This window comes from Primulina eburnea, chromosome 4 (genome assembly GCF_022965805.1).
Source record: "Primulina eburnea isolate SZY01 chromosome 4, ASM2296580v1, whole genome shotgun sequence".
Classification (NCBI taxonomy): domain Eukaryota; kingdom Viridiplantae; phylum Streptophyta; class Magnoliopsida; order Lamiales; family Gesneriaceae; genus Primulina; species Primulina eburnea.
The window spans coordinates 40,923,447-40,936,904 of NC_133104.1; the positions used below are offsets into that span (position 1 = coordinate 40,923,447).

Sequence of the window (13,458 nt, forward strand, 5' to 3'; positions counted from 1 at the left end):
ATTATCCACGTTTGGTACCTTTTTAGAAAGCTCATGATAATATCATGGACCCGTAATAAATAATTTTATATAGAGATAAAATATCCATTTTATGAGATTTGATAATTTTAATCTAATGATAAAACACCACAAAAAACTTAATTGCCCTCAATATATAAAAATCATAAACCCTATTGTTTTTTCATTTTACTTGTAGGTAGAAATTAAAATCAAATAAATATTTTTATTTATTTTTATATATTATATAATATGATAATTATATAAATGAACTCGAGATAATTATATAAATGATTTGTATAAATCTCAATAAAATTATTAGTATCACTCGATTAACCTTAAAAATTTATATTTGACTTGACTTACAAAATTAAAGACTCAATTTATCATATTATATAATATATAAAATTAGGTAAAAAAAAATAAATCATACAAACACTGTCGGCACATGAACATATAAGAAATATGAACTCAAACAACAAATTTGAAATTTTAAAATTTATTATGATAAGGTTAATTTTGTCATACAATCTAATATATAAATTTAATCAATCTTATTAAAAATCATACCAAACATTAAATATAATATCCTACATCTTATTTATCATTAACTTATCCATATATTATATATCACATGTTTATCCTATAATGTGTACCAAACTATACCTTAAATATTCTCTTGCAAAAACTTAAGGCAAAAACTTGTGTGAGACGGTCTCACAGGTTGTATCTGTGAGACGGATCTCATATTTGGGTCACCCATGAAAAAGTATTACTTTTGATGGTAAGAGTATTACTTTTTATTGTGAATATGAGTAGGGTTGACCCGTCTCACAGATTATGATCCGTAAGACGGTCTCATATGAGACCCACTCAAAACTTAAAGTCGTGTTTTGACCGATGTATTTCAAATTCTCGAACTTGTTTAGATCAACAAGATTGAAATGAATTTTAAATACACATATGATATATACAATTCAAAATATATTCCACAAATCATTTTCAAAATCAAACCAATCTCTCCAAATCAAATCTATGAATTCAAGCCCAACCTCAATATAATAATTTTGTTTGAAGATGTCACGAGAGATAGATTATATTTGATTTTTTTTTAAATGTTATGGAAAGTAAAATTAAACATATCCGTGTCGATTATAGTCCATCAAACACGAAGATTCCAAGTTTTGAACATACACTTGTTTTCGAGATTTAATTGTAACAAATCTCTCTCCGATTGAGGAAAAAATTAATTTTCAAGTTGCAATCAACTATCTGTTACAATGTTCTACTGACAAATACTCGTGGAATCATTTTCTTGATTTTAAGGGACGCTCGAGATAAACAGGTACTTAAGTAATAGGCCTGTTGCCTATTGGGGCAACTGTGCCACTGAAAACAATTGGCCCAAACTCAAAATAAAAAAAAATTAGCCCATTAAGATATAGCCCAGACCGGAGATTTTTATGAGTAGCCCAGCCCGTAATAGGAATTCTTTTGATTTGTATAAAGGGCGTAAACCCAGTTAGGGTTTTTAACGAACTACTTGATCTTATCTGAGCAGGAGGCGGAGGGAGGCGGCCACCTCGAATTATCGGTTTCTGTGATCGTGAAAATTAAGGTGCCGCTCGCCGCCGTAGGGTGACCGAGGGATGTTTGAGGAGGCTCCGATTTTCGGGATTTGGTCTTTTCTCGTTGCCGTCCCCCTCTGCTTTTACTGCAATGAAGACTGCCTGCAACCGAAGCCGATCGCTTTATGTGGCGGCAATGACGGATGCGCGGGCTTTTTATATATAAAAAAAACTATCACGTTTCGTGTTTTTTCTTTCATTTGTGTTTCTATTCCCTTGGTTAGAAGGATTTCGTATAGCTGCAATTATCGAAGTACGTTGTTATTTATCGTTATGATGTTAAATTGCGATGTTTTTCCAAAATTGGGTGCAATTGTAAGCCATGGGGCCAAAATAATCTTAATCTGCCTTGCAAGTTGGAGATCTCATGCGCACACTGGTATTGTGCTCAAAGATTCTTTAGGTGATAAATTTGAATTTTAGTTCGGAGGCAATTTTTGAATCTGTCACCTATTACACAGTCTGTTTCTGCTGACTTAATTCAAAGTTCATAGTTATATTTGTATATAGTATTATAATTTGCTTATTGTTAGGGGAACGATTAAGTTATGCATGCATATAATACTACGGCCTCTTTGTTTGAATGATCGTTCAGCAACCAATTTCATACAAGTATGTGTACGATATGTTGATGGGGTTATGCTCTGATGACTGAATTTGTGGCTAAATGTGGGTTTATAGGTATTATTATCGACCGATTTCATGTGTTAATGGCGACTTCTGGATTGATTTATGTGTGATCATGCGGTAAAGATGTAGATTTATGATGTTGTTTGTGTATACGAATATTATGAAGTGGTTGTTGATTATGTGAGGTATAAATGATGCTTATTGCTGAACATTGGCATGCACGTCTATGTTGATGATAACCTTGAACATTGAGGCCGATTTCGTGATGGTTAGTTTGGGGGCTGAAGATGCATACCGGCTTCACGAAGGGACCTGAGAAGACATCAGTGGCGATGGGATTCGACCCAGCTGATATCCGGATTAATTTGGACCTGATATGGCAACTACACGAGTGGGGGTTGTAGATATAAAAAGAGAGACCGGTTGATGTATGTGTCGTTTGATATCTTGTTGTATGTGATCAATTGTATCTGTTTATACATAGTGATTTGCGTGTTTGATTTTTAATAATTCGTGCAAACGGAACTTGTTCGAGCAAATTGAAGCATGGTTTGGAACATGTAATCCTTACTAAATGTTTTCAGTGTCCTCCATACCCCACCACCATCCCACTTGTTGTTGTCGGCTTAGTTACCTTGGTACAATGGAAAGGACATTTTCATTGTTCTTCAGCTCCATTTATCACGACAATGTTTTCTCACCAACGGCAATTTATGCACGGAATTGCCCTTATTTAAAAATAATAGACAATACAATTGTATGCATTCATAATCCAGATTTGAGGTGATTATTTTTATTTGGGTACACAATTGAAAGATGTGTGTAGTTTAATTGAATAAGAAAACGAGAAAAATATAATTAAGTTTGTAATATATTTTAATTTTAACAAAGTTTCACCTCCTCCGGTGTTTCAAGGGTTTAATTTAGATTTTAAAATTTTTGAATTAAAAATAACAAAAAAGAGATTGATTACTTGAATGGAAGCATTGTAGAGAATTGAAGGAAAATAACTGGAGGCAACTTCGTCTTCTCTCTCTCTCACACACACGAACTAAAAGCTCCACACCAGGAAAAGCAAAACTTGGCCCGTTGTCGAATTCTACGTACAGGGATGCCTACATCCGATGGGTTCTAGGCATCAGTAAATTGATTTCCGCATGTGCTCGTGTGGTCGGTGAGTTTGCAACATCCAATTTTCACTCTTTTCCCTCCGTTAGTAATCGTCTTTCTTTTGCAACAATTTCTGTTTACCGTCTGATTTTGCTAGACTGTGACTATGAGTTTGTAAAAAATATTTGCTTTTGATCAGTGGGCTGTGTTTTAGCCTGTCATAACCAATTAGATCGATCAGTGGGAAGCAACAACATAGCAAGAGTGAAGAGAGAAGCTTCTTTGCCGTCAGCTTCAATTCTCAATGTAGTCTATTGTTTGATGTTTAATTGTTTAAGTTTTCAAGATTTTGGTCTGCCGTCTGCGCTTTATATTTTTTTACACACTGCGTTTATTTCTTTTACATTTGATGTTGATATTTTGTTAGATGCAGAACCCCGCTAGATACTAAGATTCTAGCTATCTATAATTTGTAGTACCAATACACTATCTGGGTTATTAGGCAAAATGTAAAACAAATATCATTTGTCTTCAAACTTTTTTCATTCAAAGGAGTCTCAGGTTTTCCTTGTTTGCAAATATCCTAGCATTTAGCTGCTTCCGCAGTTACCAAACAAGTTATAATGTTGTTACATTTCAAATTCCAATATCTTTGCGCCATTAGAAAGTATAAGCTCCAAGAAAGTAAAATTTTCCTTTTATTTACTGTACCTTGCATAACACGATGCAGACTGCACAAACTGAAGCAAAGACACCAGGAAGTTTTTTCCCCTTGAATTCTTTACTCGAATGTCATACAATGGTATTTGGGAATTTACCGATTTTTACCTAGAAAACCCATGTCTTTTTTCCGCTACCCCTATTGTTAGAAGTATGTCTTCACTTTTATATTCATGCCCTAATGATCAATAAAATTGACCCACAAAGTTTTGTGGAATGAGTATACTGTATAGATGAGTATTTTAGAACAGCCTTTTGATGTTCACTCCTTGCAGGAAGTTGATACTTTCTCTGCAGTGAATTAATCGATGGAACATGTAAGGCCTATTTCAAGAGCCCATTGCTCAGGCTCAACACCATCAGACGGATCATCTTTGGATCTTGAGAAATACTGTTGCAACCATTCTTACCAGCCTTCATTTAGTCCACCTCTCCATCCCCATGCATCAGCTGGGCAGCACTGTGAGAGTAATGCTGCATACTTTTCATGGCCCTGTCGAATAAAAGATGATGCTGAAGAAAGGGCAAATTACTTCGCTAACCTACAGAAAGGGGTTTTGCCTGAAACTCTGGGCCATTTGCCAGAAGGTCAGCGAGCAAATACCTTGCTTGAGCTCATGACCATAAGAGCATTTCACAGCAAAATCTTGCGTTGTTACAGTCTTGGCACAGCAATTGGTTTTCGAATTCGGCGTGGTGTTTTGACGGATATACCTGCCATACTGGTATTTGTGTCAAGGAAAGTTCACAAGCAATGGCTTACTCCAATACAGTGCTTACCAACTGCTTTGGAGGTAATAACAAAGATGACCAGGCTGTAGTCATCTGCCCTTCACCTTTCCTGTTGAAGTTTTAAATTCATTTTATATAATACAAATGAAGATCAAACCTGAAAGTTTTATGAAATATTGCTAATTATCGATAAATTTTAATTCAAAATTTCTATTACTACTCTCCCTTCTTTTGGTGCATGTATCTGTACTATATAATAAGGGAGAGAAAATCACTGATTATTTTTGGTCTCCTTGGTATGGCTTCCCCCCCTTCTATTTCCTCTCTATATGCATTGATGAATCTATTGATTTGTCTAGCTTTTGATCTATTTGGTATATATTTTTTACTTTCTTAATACTCCATCATCTAATTATGAAATATTAAATTCTATTATTTTAGCTCTTAATTCTTTTATATGTTAAAGTTCACATCGCTTTAAAAATAATAGAATATATATTATTTCTTGATATTAAAAAATGTCAGTGTTTTATCATATAAATGATTTAGGCATACGTAACGTGCACAGTTATCAGTATTCATAAAGCAGTAAGTGTTATCTTCAAACCTCCATAGGAGGTATAGGAATAGAGCGAATTGCTGAATATGCTGTGCTTCTCCGTCTGACTTGTCACTATTTTGCATTGATGTTGAGATTACATTCACACCTTCAGGGTCCAGGAGGTGTGTGGTGTGATGTGGATGTGGTTGAGTTTTCATATTTTGGTGCACCAGAGCCCACACCCAAGGAACAATTGTACACTGAGATTGTTGATGACCTGCGTGGAAGTGATCCATGCATTGGATCGGGTTCTCAGGTAAATTTGAAAACTACTTACTGTTCTTAGTCTTATTGGAATCACCCATTTCTCCGAACATTTATGTTTCATTCATGTTTAGCCAGTTCCTTGCCACTTACAGCATCTCCACTTTATTTGCAAATGTCAGGTTGCAAATCAGGAAACTTATGGTACCTTGGGTGCTATCGTAAGGAGCCAAACAGGGAATCGACAAGTTGGTTTTCTCACTAATCGTCACGTTGCAGTTGATTTAGACTACCCGAATCAAAAGATGTTTCATCCTTTACCACCAACACTTGGACCCGGTGTTTATCTTGGTGCAGTTGAGAGAGCAACTTCTTTCATCAGGGATGACCTCTGGTTTGGGATATTTGCTGGCATTAATCCAGGTTAGTTTTATCAAGTCAATTTTCATTTTCATATTTTGTATGACAAAAGATTTAAAATATCAATTGCGGAGTAACATCAATGTAATAAGTATCAATTTTATGGAAATGGGAGTGTGTCTATCTTTTCCCGTCTTTTCAAATGTTAGTTAACATTTCCAATTTTCTAAGTACTCATCGACTGAGATGTACAATTTCATGATATTTGATTTTACTTGCAGAGACATTTGTGAGAGCAGACGGAGCATTCATACCATTCACTGATGATTTTAGCATGACTGCCGTAACTACATCTGTGAAAGGGATAGGAGAGATTGGAAATGTGAAAACCATAGACTTACAATCTTCAATTGACAGTCTTGTTGGAAAGCAAGTCACGAAGGTTGGAAGAAGCTCCGGTTTAACCACTGGCACTGTATTGGCATATGCTCTAGAGTACAATGATGAAAAAGGGATATGCTTTTTGACCGATTTTCTTGTCGTTGGTGAGAACCAACAAACGTTTGACCTCGAAGGGGACAGTGGGAGTCTAATCATATTAAAAGGTGAAAATGGAGAGAAGCCAAGGCCTATTGGGATTATATGGGGTGGAACTGCCAATAGGGGAAGGCTTAAACTAAAGGTTGGCCAGCCTCCGGAGAACTGGACTAGCGGTGTTGATCTTGGGCGCCTGCTCAATTTCCTCGAACTCGATCTAATCACTTCTGATGAATCTCTACGAGGTTGGTCCATTTTGAATGTTCCACGTATTCTCACATTTATGGTTCATTTGAAATAAGATTTTGATCTAATATACATGTGGAATCACTTTAGTTGCCGTTCAAGAACAAAGAGCGGCTTCCATGGTTGGATCCAATGCTGGGGACTCGTCACCTCCGGATATAATCCTTCCAAAAGACAAATCCAAGCCATTGGGTTTTCAAATCGAGCACATCCCATTGGAAAATGGTGTTGCCGGACCAGATATAAATTCATCACCAGTGGATGGTGGGTTTGATTTGGAAGACGGTCTCAACACAGGTCCAAGTTTCGAGCATCAATTCATACCTAGCTTTAATGGTGATCCTCTAATGCATCAAAACGATCAACAACATAGGTTCGTGATATCTGAAAATCTATCTGAATTGAAGAATGCTTCAGATGAAGACATAAGCTTTTCGTTGCAGCTGGGCGAGAACGAGCCCAAGAGAAGGAAATCTGAGCATGGGCCGAGGATCAAAGAAGCGAAATGATTCCAAACTCGAGGTGTTTTCATTCCATTTACCAGTTCCGAGTGTCCGGTTTCATGAGATGTGAATCCCGGCAGGTTCCAATGTTGTAATATGTAACATAACATCGCCACAATAAGCAAAGACATACATAACATCGAAATATATATATATTTCGAGCTTTTAAAATTTCTTTAACGAAATTTACTATCCAAATAATAATTCAAATAGCTCACAAATAGATTAAAAGATTTCGAGCAGAACTTGAGCAAAAAAATTAAAAAATTTCGAGTTTCGAATTGATTTTGAATATATTTAATTCAAGTTCAATTCGAAACTTAAAATTTTATTAATATTCGACTCGATTTGGTTTGTTTATAACTTTAGTTTGAAATCATGTCTTCTTTTTAATTTGAAGTAGCACGGTATAAACTGCGGAGCTTAAATTTTATTAAAAATTATAATTATAAATATAATAATTTTTTAAATTGTGTAGATAATTTTTTTAATGATATTGATTAAAAAATTATAAAATACATGATACTAATAGTAATTATGTCAAACATTTTAGAATTAATAAAATATGAAATAATAATATCAAAATTGGCAATGAACCGATTTTATTCGAGAATTCGGTTTGATTAATTCAGAAGTTCGATTTTTCTTTTTATAAAAATGATTTAAATCAGTTTATTTGATTCGATTTCACTTATTTTCATAACATATCGGCTAAAACCTCTTAAACCGAGTAATAAAATTCATTATTTTTATATCCAATTTTTAAAATAGAATTCTAATGTTTGAATTTTTTTCCCTGAAGATTAAACCGAATTTTTTGACAGAATGAAATCTACCCAAAATATTTCATAAAAAACCAAACAAAAAGAACCGATTCATTCATATCAAGCGAATTTTTGGGAAAAAAATAAAATAAAATAAAATACTTTCTATTAAAACTTCTAACAAAAATTAAAAATATATTAAAAAAAATTGAATTTCGTACACACCTTATTTTGGAAATTTTGTTTATATATTATTATTAAATTTAAAATACTATTACTATTATTAATTTATTTCATATTCTCTATTATTGTCTTTTGTAAATATTATAATTAGGCTATTATATTATAAATAACTTGAGCAATAAAAAATTAATTAAATTTATCAAAATATTGAAAAAAATAAAGTTTTCATAACCCCTTGAAAAATTAAAAGTCGCCTCTCAATTTTTTTTTTTATAAAAAAGTTGGGCATGGAATTTCAAACACTTTTTTTTTTTATTTGAAAAACTTAAAATATGATATTTTCGTAAATAAATAATTATTTATTATTTAAATAAAAAAAACCCAAAGTTAAAGAATTCTTATGATTAGTAATTTATTATTATTATTATTATTATTATTATTATTTACTAATGCTAGTTTGAACACAACTGGAATTCCTAATCGACGAGGAAGTAGAAGCTCAAAGAAAAACCACAAACTATTGGGAATTCGATGATTCGAAGGTTCTCTCTCCATTTGACAGGATCTATATTGTTGAAGTTAGTCGGAACTGGAGTTTTCACGACCTCAAATCCGGCATCTTGAAGCTTTGTTGAAGGTGGGTTTCATTTCTTGAGCCCCCACTGGCTCATATTGTTCTTGTGATTTATCTACGTTCTTCGCGCTTATTGTACTATTTTGATTGTAAAATATTGTCACATTTCTTAGATGGTTGATAGTGATGGTAAAGAATGGCAAGCTTGAAACTTTATGTATATTAATTTGGTTATGGAAACCACCACATTGAATTTGGTTCTTTTTTATTTTTAAAGAAAAAGACACGATTTTTCATTTTAGTTGTTTCGGTTTGGTGGATGTTCACTGGAATTTTGGTTAATTTCAGGGTAAGTGAATTCGTTTTTTGTTGTAATGCGCTGCAGATTTCTCTTGTAAATCAGAATCACCTATTTCATCAAATGAATTTTTGCCTTGAATTCAATTATCAATAATTCTATCTTTCTGATAATATACATTAATTTATGCAGCAGGGCGTTGGAAATTTGGTTGTTTTACTATCCTGTATAATTGGAGTCTCTTCAGAATACCATGGCAGGCAACGGCCTGCCAACATTGGCTCGAGTAAAACTGGTCGATCTAATACCACTTGAAGGTCTTCCATCGGAAGCATACAAGTTGTCCGTCTCAACATTGTCCCAATCATTGGTTCAGTATTCGGCTGCCATTATCCAATTACCTATCTGTGATGCGGCTCTTTTGAGGTCCTGTCTTGAGTCTTCTCGACTCTACTTTCTTCACAGGCCACCCTTTCCTTCCACAGATGTAATTAATGATTCCCGTGAATGGTGTAAAACATCTGGTTACCACACAGATCCTCAAATGTGGCAAGAGACTTATGATTTCAGACCTGGGGTTACTTCTGCCGAACACGCTAATGAAACTGAAATCCCTCCATCCGGTTTAGTTGACATTTTCGGGCTGCTTGGAAAAGCGTGTAGAGGCGTATTGGATGCCATGGCCTTTTATTTAAATCTCCGTAGTTTGCCTTTCACTGAAATACTCGATAATGTTCCTTTGAGAAATCGGGAAGTATCATCATCTGTACTGTCCGTTTGTTGTCATGGAAGACCTTCTTTTGTGCATCATAATTTAACTGCTCGAGAAGATGGCCAGCTAGTTATGTTCTCTGATCACGATGAGCATCAGGTTGACAGAAGCCTATTAACCCTTGTCAAGTCAGATAAGGCTGGCTTGCATATAAGAGATTTTCATGGTCATTGGGTTCTTGTGGATGGTGATCTTGGGCCTAATGAAGCAATTATATATCCTGGTCTTGCTTTATATCAGGCAACGGCAGGTTACATCAACGCTGCACTGTATCGAACAGATACAAGTAATCTGCAGAGCACTATGTATGGTCGTTGTTCTCTTGCATTCAAACTCATGCCTAAATCCATGACCACCATAAATTGTTCAGAGATGCAAGCTGCTGGCTATGGGGTTGACTCTCAGTTCCTGCTTCCTATGCCAGTTGATGATTTCATGCAAAGATCTACCGATCAACTTCTAAACAGGAACAATTTTGCAACTTTTAATTTCCCTGCAACCCAAGAAGGTTGGGAATTGGTTCATCTTCTCCTTTGCTGTCACATATTTTGGGAAGTGTGGTAGTGTAAATATCTCTGTGTGGATAAGTAATTGAATGTGCGTGCCAAAAAGTCTGTTTTTCCCCCGACAATCTCATTACTTGCTGTCTGAAGTAGTAAAATGTGTATTTTTCTGCAAACATGAATTAAGTATGACCCATGTGGGAGATATCGCTTATCTGCAACTTTATTAATTCACAATCCAACTTTTTTAGTCTTTTCCTGTGTTAGTTATTTCGTCAGATATTTATGAGGATGCAGTTTTCCATTCCTCTTAGCTATCTGGTTGTTTGATTTAAATGGTTAAGCACAAATTCCCACCCTTCCATGCATGATGCATTGAAATCAAATGATGAAGATATCATATGATTGAATGTGAACTATAAATGAGGGTGAGGAACTCAAACTTTATTAATTCACAATCCAACTTTTTTAGTCTTTTCCTTTGTTAGTTATTTCCTCACATATTTATGAGGATGCGGTTTTCCATACCTCTTAGCTATCTGATTGTTTGATTTAAATGGGTAAGCACAAATTCCCACCCTTCCATGCATGATACATCGAAATCAAATGATGAAGATAGCATATGATTGAATGTGAACTATAAATGAGGGTGAGGAACTCAAACAAGCACTGGTAGTGTCCTGTAAAGGACTTTTGATGATGACATCTCTATTAGACTAGGCATGTTTCTTTTGGAATTTGCAAAGCATGCTTTGATTTGTATTTTATGACCATAATATTGGTGTTCTTTCTTAGTAGTTAAAAGATAATTTTGTTCATTACTTTTTCCAGTTGTTAGTTTGGAATATTTGTAATAGCTTGAATTGTCAAGGGGAAACCAATTAGCACCATAAATTAAACATTTTCGGGAGTAAGATTTATTTATTCTGTTTTTGTGACAGTAGGGGTAAATATCCTGATAACAAGAAGCGGAGATTTCCCACTCTGCATATAATTAAACAACCCAACTTTCTTTGAACACAAAGTAGTAGTCTCGTTTTACATCATCCAGAGCATTGTAAGTGCATCAGTTTTTGCACATCCGAGGGAGAAGAATAAAAGCGGAGTATATTGATTTAGAAGTTTTGCTATCAAAATATGGAACTTATACTTCATGTCAAATTAAGAAAAGGAGCCGATATAATTTGTGTCATCAATGGGAGAGCCATTGTTTATTCATAATTTGTTGCACCTTTAGATTTCAAAGTTCAAGAAAAATGGTATGAACGGCCATTTGTATAACAAAGATTGCTTCGTAAAACTTTTCCCTGTTGTCTAGTTGCTCTCTGTACAAAGTTTATAATAACAGTTTCTTGGATTGATTAAATGCTGGTACAGGATCTACAAAACCAATGATGGGGCGGAAGAAAAACAATTCGAGGGAAAAACCTCTTCCGCCCTCAAAGAGGCTTCGTCTTGAGGCACAGAGAGTCCTAAAAGAGAGGATTCAAGATATTGCTGATAAGAAAGGCATTAAGTTGAGATTCTGCACTTTAAAGGAATGTGAGAATCACATTCAGTCACTTGAGAGTCCGTGTGCAAATATAAGGATGGAGATTGGATGGCCACCTGGAGTTCCGTTTGTTCATCCGCATGATCTCCCTAACAAGGCAAAGATTGGGTTGCTTGAAACCTATGAGCCTGGATGGTCCGAGACTAATAGTATTGAATAAGCTCAATGAAGCACAAAATGCCATCTTCATAACCGGTAACTTTGATACTTGTGACTTATTTTGTTAATTTGCTGACCGTGCTACGTTATCTTCCATCTCTGAGTGCATGTTTTTCTCTGAACTGGGCTTCCTGCCTCCGAAATTCGAATTGTCATCCTTGATTTTCCCTTTGCTGCTGCTTTCCATTTATAAAGAAAAAATGTTATTTTTGGTAAACGTGACATGTAAATTTTGAATGGAGCTGCAGGTTAAACTTGTAAATGGATGTAGAGAATGAGTTCAATGTAAGAACTTCTTGAATTTGAACGTATGAAAAACTATCCTGATTTTATATTCTAATGAATTCATCAATGGCTTCCGTGTCGTGTCTTTTGGAGTTTCAGTTTCGGTATCTATTCATTCACTGAAAGCCTGTTCCTAGTTCTACTGTGATGATTAGATGTTGGCATCGTCCGTAATTCAACTGCTCATCCAGACATGGTAAGTGTCATGTTATAACACAAACACCGAGCTTGAGGGGGTTTTATCCCACCAGAATTTTCGACTCTCATTTCTGTCAATTTGTTTTGCAGGAATTGGTTCTTACTCATGGGGTGAACAGTCCTAGACCGCTTGGCAGCAGCTTTATGCCTCGTGCCGAGGCTGCTTTTTTGTAACCGGGAATAGAAAAAATCTATCTAAACGCATAAATCTTGAGAACAGAGTAGGATTGATTATGTCTCGCTAAATTATATTGTGCTTGTTGGATATGATGTGGAGTTAGTGTAAGATAAATAATGATGATATATTTGGATTGAATGATAAAGTTTGGGATTTTGATGAATATAAATGATATTGTATTTGGTTTTGGACATATTTTTTGTTTGCTACAATAAAATTAATTGTCATCCTAAAAACATAATGATTCCATCAGTATTCACTCGTATGAGTTATCCAAACACAGATATATGTAATTTGAAAATATAATCACATAAAATATTATTGATTTACCATTTTTGTCTTTCTACGAAAATTATTTTTTTAATATTTATCAAACAAAATAACCCCAATATTTTGCTGTAAATAGAGATTGTGATACATTTTGTGTTTTCCCAAGAAAAAATTTACTATGGCGGGTACCGACTGAATAAAACCCAACCAGATTACATCAATACAGAACCCAATATGTACATCTGGAATTCAAAATGCCTATTGTCTCCCATCAAAGCAATGATAATACAAGAAGCAGATGCATGTTTCTCCAGACAACACTGCACTGTGGTAAAACAACCTCGGTGATCCGGACACGAGACGATGCATAGGAATAGTCAAAGAGAGTGCACAGGCTCCTTTCAACAAGAGTAGCATTGTCATGCATCATGATTAGATCTGAAGAATGCGTCGT

General features: G+C 34.9%; 2 protein-coding genes across 9 annotated transcripts; both read left to right on the forward strand.

Annotated features, from left to right (window-relative positions):
- Positions 1-3,232: 3,232 nt before the first annotated feature.
- Positions 3,233-7,439, forward strand: LOC140828973 (protein NARROW LEAF 1-like). Of its 4 annotated transcripts, none has more exons than XM_073191882.1 (6): positions 3,233-3,471; positions 4,361-4,879; positions 5,531-5,674; positions 5,805-6,045; positions 6,264-6,764; positions 6,856-7,439. In XM_073191882.1, exons 2-6 carry the CDS (start codon positions 4,394-4,396, stop codon positions 7,272-7,274), a joined length of 1,791 nt encoding a protein of 596 aa, XP_073047983.1. In that variant the 5' UTR covers positions 3,233-3,471; positions 4,361-4,393; the 3' UTR covers positions 7,275-7,439. The 4 variants fall into 4 exon arrangements, with proteins under 4 accessions (XP_073047983.1, XP_073047985.1, XP_073047982.1 ...); XM_073191884.1 differs by having other exon boundaries at positions 3,233-3,429; XM_073191881.1 differs by having other exon boundaries at positions 3,234-3,467.
- Positions 7,440-8,654: 1,215 nt separating this feature from the next.
- On the forward strand, positions 8,655-12,927 carry LOC140828974 (uncharacterized). Of its 5 annotated transcripts, XM_073191887.1 has the most exons (6): positions 8,655-8,852; positions 9,280-10,367; positions 11,740-12,109; positions 12,322-12,358; positions 12,458-12,554; positions 12,647-12,927. In XM_073191887.1, the coding sequence occupies exons 2-3, from the start codon at positions 9,341-9,343 to the stop codon at positions 12,072-12,074; spliced, it is 1,362 nt and encodes a 453-aa protein (XP_073047988.1). In that variant the 5' UTR covers positions 8,655-8,852; positions 9,280-9,340; the 3' UTR covers positions 12,075-12,109; positions 12,322-12,358; positions 12,458-12,554; positions 12,647-12,927. The 5 variants fall into 5 exon arrangements, with proteins under 5 accessions (XP_073047988.1, XP_073047987.1, XP_073047990.1 ...); XM_073191886.1 differs by having other exon boundaries at positions 12,322-12,554; XM_073191889.1 differs by lacking the exon at positions 12,322-12,358.
- The last annotated feature ends 531 nt before the right edge of the window (positions 12,928-13,458 follow it).

Coding starts and splice junctions, on each gene's coding strand:
- LOC140828974 (XM_073191885.1), top strand. CDS start 9,341: ATGGCAGGCAACGGCCTGCCAACATTGGCTCGAGTAAAACTGGTCGAT. Junction 10,368..11,739: donor TTTCCCTGCAACCCAAGAAG/GTTGGGAATTGG, acceptor ATGCTGGTACAG/GATCTACAAAACCAATGATG.
- LOC140828973 (XM_073191882.1), top strand. CDS start 4,394: ATGGAACATGTAAGGCCTATTTCAAGAGCCCATTGCTCAGGCTCAACA. Junction 5,675..5,804: donor GCATTGGATCGGGTTCTCAG/GTAAATTTGAAA, acceptor TGCAAATGTCAG/GTTGCAAATCAGGAAACTTA. Junction 6,765..6,855: donor TTCTGATGAATCTCTACGAG/GTTGGTCCATTT, acceptor GAATCACTTTAG/TTGCCGTTCAAGAACAAAGA.